Genomic DNA, 12,204 nt, shown 5'->3' with positions numbered 1-12,204 from the left:
AATTAAATCACTCTCAAGTACTTTTTTCCCAAAATGTTATCCAAGTAAAACTCTGGTTTTAACAAGCGTAAATGGACTAAAAAAGTTAGATTTTAGCCAGAGAAAAGGTCTTTATATCATCCCATCTAATTCATCTTAAAGCTCGATAATGAAATCTTTGCAGCAAAGGATGGAGATGAAAACAGAGATTGATGCTGTGCTCCGCTGTCGGGCCCTGCTGTCATGTCATCCGTTATTCTCAGACAAGAGCTTTGCGGTAACAAAGTTAGACCCCGCAACAATGCTTAATCACAGCAAACCTCATTAGTCCAAAAGGTAATTGTGTTTGCGTGGCATATGCGCGGGGCCAATCTGTTTTGCTGCTGCCAGCGTGGAGCAGGTAAGGTTGTGAGTGGGGAACAACCCAAATGTTCTTGTTTACCTCCAGAGTCTGGCTCCGTGTTATCGAGTTACGAGCCGCTGCTGCTGCGGCCCGATCGGCCTCTGATCGATCTGAGCGCTGATTGCGGGAGGCAGCGTGACTGACAAGCATCTCAGAGTCTCTGGCCGCCGTGTCAGGGGTTTTGTTATTGTTTTTTTTTTTTTTTTTTTTGCATCCTGCAGGCGCCTGAGCTGATTTAATAGCACCTTCATTATGGTAAACTGGGCATTTTCCACGTCTGGGAGACATCAAAGGGCTGAATGTCACATTTGAATTTTCCAGCAGGAGGAAGAGGAGGATGAGGATGAGGATGGAGACTCATGCAAAATGAGTCTCCATCTGTGTTTAGGAAAAATAAAACAAGTTTAACATTCAGCCTGAAAATAAAGCGACATGGGTTCTAAATGACCGATTCTTTTCAAATCAGATGCAATTTCGGATTTTAATCGATTTTTTTCTTGCTTTATTTTCTAAAAAACAAAAAAGTAAAATGGAGAATTAGGGCCCTGCTAACAATAAATAAAATAAAATAAACACGGAAATGAAGCCGTAATTATTAGAGAATAAAATCTAAATGAGAAAAAGTCGAAATACGAATAAAGTCATATTATAAGAATGAAGTAATACAAGGTAAAAAACTAGAAAAAAGTCAATATGACAAGATTAAAATCACATTACATTAATAAAGTTGAAATAATGTGAGAATAAAGTCAAAATGTTATAGAAACAAAGTTGAAATTGTAATTATTAGAGGATAGTGCACGAGAATAAAGATGTCTGATTATAAAGTCAGTTTACAGAATATGAGAATAAAAATTAAATAAAATGAGAATAAAGTCACAGAAATAAAGTTTAAAATTTGAGAATTTACTCAATTTAGTCATATCATCACAAAAGTAAATGTATCAGAAGAAAGTTTCAATTTTATGACTATTCTCATTTTAATTTTTTAAATTTCTGTTAAAAGAGAAAACACAAATAACAGACAATCCTTTAAAAAAGTGGCTTTTATTTCAGTCATCCATTCTGTGAGTTGTACAATGGTGTATTAGAGTCAGGCTACGAGAATATTTGTTAAATCACAGGAATTTAATCATAATATTAGCAGAAAAAAGACCCAAAAACTTCTTAGAATTACTAGAAATTTTTCTTTGTCGTTCTTCATTTGAAGGAAACACAGTTTAAAGTCCTGCTGCTGATAACAATGTGTTAAAAACTAAATATTTATGTTAAAAATTAAGTAAAACATAAAGTATAACTTCACAAGATGTTCAGCTTTCCTCAATTTAAGTTTGTTGTTTTTTTTGCATGTGAGAGTTCCCATAAATTATTACTTTATTCTCTTACACTACACTGTAAATAAACATATTCTTACCAAGTAGTTTTGGTCGAATTTCTAGTAAAAATATCTTATTACACTGAAAATAGGACAAACTAACTCATAATTAACTTTTCAGCAAGATATATATTAAGTCAATAATTCTTGAATATTAATGGAAACTGATACTTTGACAGGAATATTTTCATTAATAATACATTTTCTATGTTATAGGTGAAATAATCTGCCAGTTAATTTGTACTTTTTATCAATATTGAAGAATTATTGACTCAAAATAAGCTTGTAGTCTTATTTCAAGTTCACCAATATGTTTGGACTAGGAACTAAACAAAAATATTTGGTAATATTTTGTATTTTTGCAGTGTAATATTATTATTTCAGCTCTATTTTTGTATTACTATATTTTTGTAATATGATGACGAAAACTCAAACAAAAAAATCGTAGCCAGGCCCTAATATTCAGCTGTAGATTTGACTTTAATTCAAAGTCTAAGTAAATAGAAGCTTTAAAACAAGATGGCCGCCCATCTGATCTACGGAAACACAAAGAAGCGCAATTGGTGGAAAAAAAAAATCCGGATAATCCATAAATTAAATTTTCAAAAACTAAAACGTCAGTCTGTAAACTTGATTAAACTTAACAGTGTCAGAAGCTTTTGCTTTTTAGCAACAATAGAAAGTTTTCACAGTCGTCCTTCTTAGGCACAAAATAAAAACATTTATCCAACTTTTAATCACCACTTTTACAGTAACTACTTTAAAATAGCAACAATTTGCTGTACAAGTATGAAAGGTGCTTCTTTCTGAAAATGAATCCAGCACAGTATCAGTGGATTCTGTTTTGGTGTTTGTTTTGGTCACATGGGGTAGAACTGCGACGCCGCCTCCGACGACTGGATCTCCACCTGCGCCATCTTGAACTGGGTGCACTGCAGCCATTTGCGTAGCACGAATGGCGGCGCCCCGGACGTCTGGCCCTGCAGGCACTGGTGGTTCACCCGGTTCTGGATGGCCTGGAGACGCAGCTGCAGCCCCGCCGACAGATGCTGGGGAAAAGAAGACAAAAGCAAAAGAGGTGGAGTAGCAGACATTGACAACATTCTAGGTCGTTCTTCGTCAGCTTTTGCTAATATTCTATGGTTGGTTAAGGTTGAATCTGTGGAATGATTTTTACAAATTGTTAAAAACTTTTAGACAGTTTGTCATGATGCATAACTATGGAAACATGTTTTTCCCCCCTTTCAATTAAGCGACCATATCCCCTACTCCAACATCTCTTGGCAGAGCTTTATAACCACAGTGGCGATTCCCAGTGGGAGGCCATGGACCCCTTAAATTTTGACTGGCCTGGCGAGAAGAATACTCTGGGGTGCTACGGTACAACCAGACATATATTTATAGAGAAGTAGCAAAAGCTAATGAGGTGGATGAGCAGAGCTTGCCAATAAAAAATGGTTTCATTCAGAACGCGCTGACGTAGAATATTGTCTCTGTTTCCCTGAAATTTAGGTGTTAGCACCTTTGATACAGACACACTTTCAGTCAGAGGTCTCTTCAGACTCATTCCAACACTGACTGCTACAGGAGACACTTCCTGTCCACCATCCACAATGACTCTTAAAACTTCTTAGATAATATAAGTCACCAGAACATTTAAATTCCCCTTTGGGATAAATAAAGTTTTTTTTTATGTTAATTGAACTGAATTTAATGTGAAAGTCTTACCTTCAGGTTGGCCTGAATCATTGGCAGCCACATTGGAATTAACTTTAAAAAAAAAGGAATGAAAATTCATGTAAAGTGATGTAAAAAAAAAAAGATTTCTTCTGTTTTTAATGTTCTGGACACACTTAGATGTTTCAGAGATGTACGACAGAAAATTAGGGTCAAGCTATGATGATGTTTTTTTAATTACGAGATTATTGTCACAATAATAGGAGAATAAAGACGCAAGTTTACCAGAAGAAAAAATCCTGGTCTCCGAAGTTCTTTATTCAAAATGGACACATAGTAATTTGTTCCTGATGTGTTAAAAGATGAAGTATTCTCTTATTTGTAAAACTTGTAAAACACTATTGTGAAACAAGATGGCCGCCTTGGGTACAGAAGGAGCTGATTGGTGAAAAAGAAAAAAAAAAATCCAGATTTTCAAATCTTTAAAAACCATGATTTCAATGCTAACTGATTGATATCAATGACTGTTTTCCACCTGATATTTGTTAAATGTTGCTTTTTGGTCTCTTTCAGTCTACTTCCTGCTGCCAGACGGGTTCTGTTTCAGCGATTTCTTCATTTTAAAGGCCAGGAAGGGATCAGATTTACTCGGATTATGTTCGTCTCATATTAAAATCAGCTTGATGATCAGAAACAAATAAGTGTGACAAAAGGTAAAAACAGCTGAAGTCTCTCATACTTTTTAAAAAATAATTAAAGTTGAATCAAACCTTCACAAAGATGGTTGAGTTGCATTCCTGCAGGGCTTCCATCAAACTGATGACATGCAGACAAACCATCTCTACCATCTGAGAGACGAACATAAAAACATAATTTGTTATAATCTGACATGATAAGAGTTTATGACATCGCAGGAGGTGAACTCTTACTACTTTGTTGTGGGCCATGAGCTGGAGGATGCTGGGAGTAACCCGGCTCCAGAACTCCAGGCCCGTAAGGATGGCGCTGGATGAGAACTCGGTCTGGTTCTGGTTCTGGAGCGACGGCACGGCGGCCGCCTGCTCGCAGTAGATGGTCCACAGCTGGGCGAACATGAAAGCGTGGAACAGGGAGCACATGTGCAGCACCGACGTCTGCAGACGGCGGGGAAAAAAGCGTCAGAGACGTTCCCTCAAAGTGAAATTCAAGAAATTCAAGAAGTTTTCAAACTTTTCAGCTATGGAAGTGGATTAAGACCACTGGAAAAGAGAATCCTGACTTTAACCTCAATATATTAAGGTCAGAACTCTGATTTTAAAATGTCATAGTTTTGAGATTAAAGTCAAAAATCTGAGATCAGAATCATAACTCTGAGATTGTCATTTGAGCAAAATCTCATATTTCTGAAGTTAATGTCATCATTCTGAGATTTAAGTCGTAATTTTGAGAAGTTATAATTTAAGATTAAAGTGAGATTATGTGAAAAAATCATAATCTCGAGAAAAATCTTATGATTCTGAGTTTAAGATATTTTGAGAAAATCTCATATTAAAGTTACAATTCTGAGAAAATTCTAATATTTCTAATATTAAAGTCATACTACTGACAAAATCATAATTCTGAGAAAAATCTCTTATTTCTGAAATTGCTGTCATAACTTTGAGATTAAAGTCAGATTTCTGAGATTAAACAATTAATTCTGAGACTTACTCATGCACCAGAATTGAATTGTCTAGTAAGCGACCAGTGAGCGACAGTGCGAACAGATCAGTGTCCTCCTGACCTTTGACTGCTCCGGGAAGCCGATCAGGATGACGATCAGATGGTCTGCGATGTGGGAGCCGGCGTCCAGCGGGATGGGCATGCAGGAGGTGGAGCCCTGGTGCAGGGCGCAGTGGGTCAGCGACCCCAGCAGCAGCCAGGACAGCTGACGGATGTGGGACACGCACTCAATGAATTCCTTTGGCCTGCAAGCAGGAAACAGAAAGTGAATTCAGATTAACAAAGCGACTCAGGAAGCGGGCGCCACATCCATCATCCTCTCACTCTGCCTTCACGAAGGCAGCCATGTTGATGCGCCAAGATAATTTCAGCCGGCTTTAGTAAGCATCACTTGATGTGGAAGCCCTGTAAATTATTCAGAGACCGAGCGACTAGGAAAACTCCTGATCCAACCAATGTAATCAATCTTATTTACAGTGCAGTAAAAGGTTTTTGTTGCCATTATATATTTATTGGGTTTCTGCTTTTTCCCTGCTATAGTTTAATGTTTTTTTCAAAACAGGAGCTGTTATATTCAAGCCCAGTCCACAAGTAGATGGACATCTGCCCAAAAAAATTATATATATATACAGAGAGAAAGAGATTGTTAATCTTTTCATATTAAATAAATAAAACTGTCAGTATTTTGTTTATAATCAGATGATTCCTGTAAAACAATATGTTCCTTTATGTTAGTGGATAATTGTACTGAATACCTAGAAAGCCCACAATTAGTACAAAAACATTTATATAAACTAACCTTGGAGATCATAATAGTGATGCATGACAGTAATGAAATAAAGAGCGAAGGGTGAATATAGCAAACTGAATAAACATTAATTTTATTATAGTGTTGAACTGGAATCCCAAGGCAGCAAGTGGTACATGTGCCTGTGTGATCCGGCTCATTCTTCCTCCTAATAAGGATGTTGGGGCATGTTCAACACTTCATAATGACATTTGGTTTGCACCCTCTTAACTACACAGCAACAATTTGAGCTCTTAAAAGCAACAGCAAGAGTGCAGGTAAACCAAATGGCAATGAAAATAATTTATTGGAAGAAAAAAAAATACAGAAAATAAGTTAAAAAAAACGTTTAAATAATCTTCCTGCATTAATGTCTTCAATAAAACCTTTTTATTTTATTTCCAGGCTTGAATTAACTCCAAAACACCAACAGCAAAACATATAAATATGCAAATAATTCAATCCCTGTTATAAATAAGGAAACAAAAAAAATTATTTTAATGAATTTGAAACTGGTGAAGCTAAAACTTTGCAACTGAAGGAGTTAAATATGTTTAAGACAAAGGTGTTTTTATGCAAAATGTATATTTATTTTATAGTTTCAGCTTAATTACTAATCTGAATATGAAGATTTTTCAGCAAATGGCCTTTTTTAAAGCTACAGTCAAAGATTAATCAATTGCTAAATTAGCTGCTGATTATTTCAATAATTGATCAATCACTACTAATCATATTAATCGTTTCACCGCTAAATATGTTAATCTAAAGTTTCATCAGAAATCCATCATAACTGACAGAAGTTAAAGCTTTAAAACAGTGCAACTTTTTAATAATATTATATTTTTGTTTAAATTTGACTATTTCAGAATAATTCCAACACAATTTGTCTTTTTATTTTGATCTGTTGATGATGTCATCAGGGGGTTTTGCAAGTGAAGCGTGTTTACTAATGAAAAGTCCTTTCTTTACTCTATAAGCACTATTAGAACAAAACGTCTGAATCCAGCCTCAGTGAGCGACGGGGTGGATGTGCTTGTTCTCACCCTTGCTGCATGGTGGAAGGCGGATGGTAAAGCCAGGGCAGATACCGAACCACAGCTTTGTTATCCCGGTGGTTCCCTTTGCTGATCTCCATGGCTGCAACTTGTGCCAAACCCACTTTCAGGTTTCCCCCAAAGGTGTCCTCATGCAGCGGCTGGCAGCACGCCTTCATGTGGTTCTGAAAAGTCAATTTAGAACGTGGGAAACATCATCAAAGAGATCAAATGTGATAAAAAAAAAAATCTACCGGTGAGGTAACCTACTTTTAGTTTAGTTAGAGTATGCATATCTGCAATGAAGTCCAGCAGCTCACTGGTGTACTGCCTCATGCACTCCATTGCTGCAGTCGTACACTGTAGGGGAAGAAAACAGCTTAGCTTTATAGAGGTCCGTCTGTTCTTCCTGCTGTTTTATTGGGTTCGGCTTAATAGTGTTGTAACACACACGGTTTTAAGTCTCACCCCCGGCAGCGTGGAGATCATGTGCTTCTGGATGATGGTGGATTCTGCCAGACGCGTTCCTATATCTGCACAAACAAACTGGCAACATTCACAGCATTTTAGAGAGCTGCATTCAATTATTTTAGTAATTATTCTATCAAATATTCTGCCGATTAATCGATTAATTGGATAAAATCTGTCACTTTTTGCAGACTTTGAGGATTTGTTTTATCTTAAATGTAAAATGTATGTATTGTTTGAATAGTTTTGACTTAATTACTGCTTTGACTGTGTTGTTCTTTCACCAAATTCTGTTAATGATTAATTGATTACTAAATTAGATTAATCACGATTAATCCAATTAATCGATTTAGACAGATTTCCCAAAATGAACAGATCTTTTCTTCTTTTTTTTTTACCTGGACCAGCAGTAGCAAGTTTGTATCAGGCAAAGGAGACTTGAACTTGAGAGCCTGCAGAAGCTCCAACACCACAATGCGGGACATGTAGAACTTATCTCGCTCCTGGATGAGAGGGGATGGAGAGGCGAGTAAATGTACTGGAGCAGCAAGACTGCCTTTTTCTATTATCACTCTTCCTTACTCATGCTGCGCGGAGAGCATAAACTCTGTGGCTTGAAAAGAGGGGGAAGGACAGGCAGCGGGAGGGAGCGGAGGGCAGGCAGGGAGAATGAGAATAGCGAAGCTGAGGAGTAGATTTAGGCCAGTCCAGATCTCTCCTCCCAGGCAGCTCAGATGAGGCTGTCAGGCTGCCTTCTCCCTCCCTGAGGACGGGCTGCTCTCTTTGTTCATCCCTTCCACACAAAGCCCAGCTGCCTGTTTACAAACCACACTGTCATCTTACAGTTTGCCTCTCTCTTTCTTGCTTCCTCTTTGCGGTTGTGTTTGCTCATGTCTCTTTTTGCTCCTGCAGAACTGACGTTTCTCCTTGTGTGTCCATGCGCGTACCTGTTCTCCGCTCTCTTATAATTAAAAGTTAACGGAGCGTGCCGTTTTTGTAAATAGCAAATCAAGCGGCCGTTCTTAAGCCCCGGTAAGACGGTCTGGTCAGACAGTGTGCCGTGCAGCAGCGAGAAATGGTGCATGAGATGAGAAATGTTTGATGCAACCTAATGGGTTTTCTTATAGAAACTTCTTAAACTGCTTTGAATAATTAAGTAAGCTTTTTGTACGGTTTGATAACTGGGATCAACTGGGATGTATGTATGACTGAATTTAAATACAATAATTTTCTTTTCTGCAAAGTGCCATGAGGCAACAATTGTTGTGAATTGACACAATGTCAATAAATAGAATTTTATTAGAATTTTCCTTTTCATTAAATTCTTTGTTTTATAATATTTTTGTTTGTTATGTGAACAGAAAAATAAATACAGGTGTGCCTTCTGCCCTACATTAAATTATTAAGCCCCTTCTAGTAATAACATTTAAATGGTAGCCGATTAAAGGTGACCTATCATGTTTCCTTGAACAGGTCACAATAAATGTGTGGTCTATACAAAACATGTTCATTACATTTTTTGCACAAAATTATCATTAGACAATGAGATTTTACGGCATTGAAACCCGCTAACCAAATGCTCCCGTTGGGTTGCTGAGCAACCGGCTGGGCTTCTCCGGGGTTGCTGGGCAACGGGCGTTGCTAGGCAACGGGCGTTGCTAGGCAGTTCCGTTACATTACGAAGGTTTTTGAAACGGCTCATTTTCTGGGCACCAAAAAGCATTAAATTATTGTCAAAAAAACCATCTGGGTGTTTTTTTTTGTGAGCACTTGGGTTGTTTTTAACCAAAATGGAAAAAAAAAAAAAAAAAATGTGCAAAATTTAAATTTAGCGTTATAGGTTCCCTTTAAATCTAATCTACTCAATCCAATGGCTCCATCTCTTTAAAAAGTAAATAACATCCTGTTGTGTTCTAATACAGAAAGTGATCCATACCATTATGAAAATATCAGACAATTTTGGCCAATCGGGGCGTCACTGTCAATGCTTGTTAGATTGAGCCATTTTCTGGTAAAAGCTCTTTTGGCTCCTGTGCTTAGAATCTAAAATAAAATTTAAAAAAATTCTAGTTTTGAATCCAAATATCTTCCTACACTAACGAGTAACGTTTTAGGAGCTTGTTTTAAGTCAATAATTTTTAAATATAGATGAAAAGTACAGATTTTTTTATAATAAGACGTGAAAATATCTGCCTGTGGTGCTGGTCCTTTTGACAGCGGGACCAGAAACATTGCTGGAGTCCAACACATTCTGTTGAAGCAGCTGCAGGTTCGGAATTGCAGTGTTTGTAAGGTGTGAAATTAAACAGAGTGGAAAATCAATACAACAGGCGACATAAAGCATGCGCCGCTGACAGTGGCGGAGACCAGGGCAGGCTCCATCTCTGCCATAAAAGAAATGCGCCATACATCACCTCCTCCGGCACACAAACTAATCTCGTCAATCAATACCGCCTGATTATTTACTTCATCATCTTTGACATGAGGCCACATTTCTAGCTGAGTGGAGAGCTGGGGAAGCAGGAGCGTCACCTAAAAGTGATGAGCGAGAAGCCAGCAGATTGCAGCTAACCGGTTTAACTCCTAACCCACCGGACCAAACCGGATTCATTTACCCACGTTTTAATTTGGCCCTCCGGTTCACCTTTCCCATAGTGAAATTCAAGCACTTTCCAAGCATTGTCAAGGCAGGTTTTCAAACTTTTACACCACTGTGGTGTAAAAAGGAGCAGCGGGTTTTTAAAGAGGGGACAGTGGCCCTTCCTGGCCCCCAGTAGGGCTGTCACTGCTAACAACACAACAAAAACGAAACAATTCACCCCATAAAATGCACAAAACATACTCAGGGATGGCATTATGACAATGTATTAGGGCCATACCAGTAAAAAGTAAAATTACAAGACTAAGTTCATAAGATTGCGATAATAAAATTGTATGAAAAAAGTCTAAATGAAGTCATAATACTATCAGAATAAAGTTGTACAAAAAACTCATAACTTTACAAAAATAAAGTCAAAACGTTGAGTATAAAGTCATAATATTAAAAGCAAAAAAAATCATAATATTTTAACTTTATTCTCATAATTTTATCCTCCAAGTCAGCATAATGTGAAAAAATAGCATTAAAATGTAAAACATCTTTAGGAAGATGAATAAAAATGCTCGGCTACAGCATTTAATTTTTCAAACTATTTGTTTTTCTCTGTGTGGACATGAAGAGGTTTCTGACTAAAGTACCTTGTTGAAGGCTTTGTAGCAAAGTCCACACAGTTCGACGAGGTAGGAGAGGCTGAACGATCCGTACTGGATGACGAAGCTCAGCAGCTTAGAGAAAGGCTCCAGCAGACTCTGCAACATTTCAACACGTTTCACCTTTAAAAGATAAATTTCACATCTAGCTACATTTCAAATGTTTTGCTTTGGACTTACCCGAGTTGCATTCGTAGTTGGGATCTTTAGAAGACAAATAATAATCCTTAAACTGGAATCCATTGGGCACTGTGGAGAGACACGTCGTAATGTATTTGAACGATTATTTTATTCTGTCGATCAACTGATTATTCTGAAAATTAATCTGATAAAATTGCACAGTTTACAGATTTTTCATTCAATCACTGCAATTTTAAAAATACGTTAAAAGGTATAAAGTAAAGAAACAATTTCATTTCTTTTTTAAATAAGAAAATAAACATTTTATTGCCTAAAATTTAATAATACAGCATTCCTTTAGTGAATTTGAACTGAAGCAAAAGCTGCGCCATTTGAGGCATTTTGGGTAAAACATATTGACAGACAAATGCAAAATGTGTATATTTTGTACAGCTTTAACTTGATTACTGCTCTGAGTGTGTTGTTTTTTCAGCAATTGGCCTTTTCTCCAGTTAACGATTAATCGACTGCTAAATTGGTTAACGATTAATCCAATGAATGATTTCAGCCTCATATTTGACCACCATAGGCTGTTATCATGCTTTGAAAAAGTGAGATCAAACCCAAACATCTGGTCCTGTTCCTGGATGTTGCGTCCTGGCTAATTTGACATCCAAGGTTAAAAGCATCAGAGTCAAATCAATTACAATTTTAAGACTCTAATATTGAACCAGACAAGGACACCGCGAGATGCTTTTCCCTTCAGCTGTAATCACATTAAAGCATATCAGCCCATGACTGAGTGAGCGGAAGAGTTGGTATCTACCTTCAGAGGAAGCACGCAGGGCAGTTTTGTGAGGAAGGTCTGGAACTGGTTGCAGATGGTCGTCCACAGGTTGCTGGGAGAGTCCATGGGGAGAGCCTCCATGAAGGTGGCGATGTTCTCCAGGCAGTGCAGCATGGTGCCCCCTGCTGGTAGACTCTTTTTGTTGTTTAAGCCCTACGGATAAAAACAAAGCAGGCTTATGTAATATAGTTCTTTTAAGGCAGAATATTTCCATTTAGGTGATCACTTAGTTCTGATTTATCAGAGTGTTTATGATGTAATAACATGGTTGTAGACAGCTCCTGCAGTTAATCTGTTTAATTAATTTATTTAACAATAACACTAATAAACATTAGCACATTTATTAAAATGTTTAGACAGTTTCTTGTTGTAAAAAGACTTCTGTGGCCAGAGCCAAGAACAGATTATTGTTTGACAGGTGCGCCCCCTGCTGGTTGTACCTCAAGCAGCATGTTGAGAGCAGCAACAGAGCTCAGCTCGTTGAAGTCGATCAAAGACAACGCAAGCGTTCGCAGGAAACTCCCATCTGTGAAGATATTAAGAAAGAAATGATTTTATTCCCCG

The 12,204-nt window shown here is 37.5% G+C and overlaps 1 protein-coding gene across 4 annotated transcripts in view; it reads right to left on the bottom strand.

Annotated features, from left to right (window-relative positions):
• Nucleotides 1-1,410: 1,410 nt before the first annotated feature.
• Nucleotides 1,411-12,204, bottom strand: part of LOC129374714 (protein unc-79 homolog) — an 86,830-nt gene continuing 76,036 nt past the window's right edge. For all 4 annotated transcript variants that reach the window (XM_055053288.1, XM_055053287.1, XM_055053289.1 and 1 more), the window contains exons 38-50: nt 12,081-12,166; nt 11,620-11,793; nt 10,854-10,922; nt 10,662-10,772; nt 7,823-7,927; nt 7,425-7,502; nt 7,227-7,316; nt 6,966-7,141; nt 5,197-5,380; nt 4,364-4,567; nt 4,205-4,282; nt 3,486-3,527; nt 1,411-2,806 (exon numbers count right to left, since the gene is read on the bottom strand). In XM_055053288.1, coding sequence (XP_054909263.1) covers nt 2,618-2,806; nt 3,486-3,527; nt 4,205-4,282; nt 4,364-4,567; nt 5,197-5,380; nt 6,966-7,141; nt 7,227-7,316; nt 7,425-7,502; nt 7,823-7,927; nt 10,662-10,772; nt 10,854-10,922; nt 11,620-11,793; nt 12,081-12,166 — 1,586 coding nt within the window. In that variant the 3' untranslated portion in view covers nt 1,411-2,617. The remainder of the gene's footprint in view (nt 2,807-3,485; nt 3,528-4,204; nt 4,283-4,363; nt 4,568-5,196; nt 5,381-6,965; nt 7,142-7,226; nt 7,317-7,424; nt 7,503-7,822; nt 7,928-10,661; nt 10,773-10,853; nt 10,923-11,619; nt 11,794-12,080; nt 12,167-12,204) is intronic.

The sequence above is a fragment of the Poeciliopsis prolifica genome, unplaced genomic scaffold (genome assembly GCF_027474105.1).
Source record: "Poeciliopsis prolifica strain line A6 unplaced genomic scaffold, Auburn_PproV2 SCAFFOLD037, whole genome shotgun sequence".
Taxonomy (NCBI): domain Eukaryota; kingdom Metazoa; phylum Chordata; class Actinopteri; order Cyprinodontiformes; family Poeciliidae; genus Poeciliopsis; species Poeciliopsis prolifica.
The sequence above is the reverse complement of the archived record's forward strand: the minus strand, read 5'-3'. Positions and strand labels throughout refer to the sequence as shown.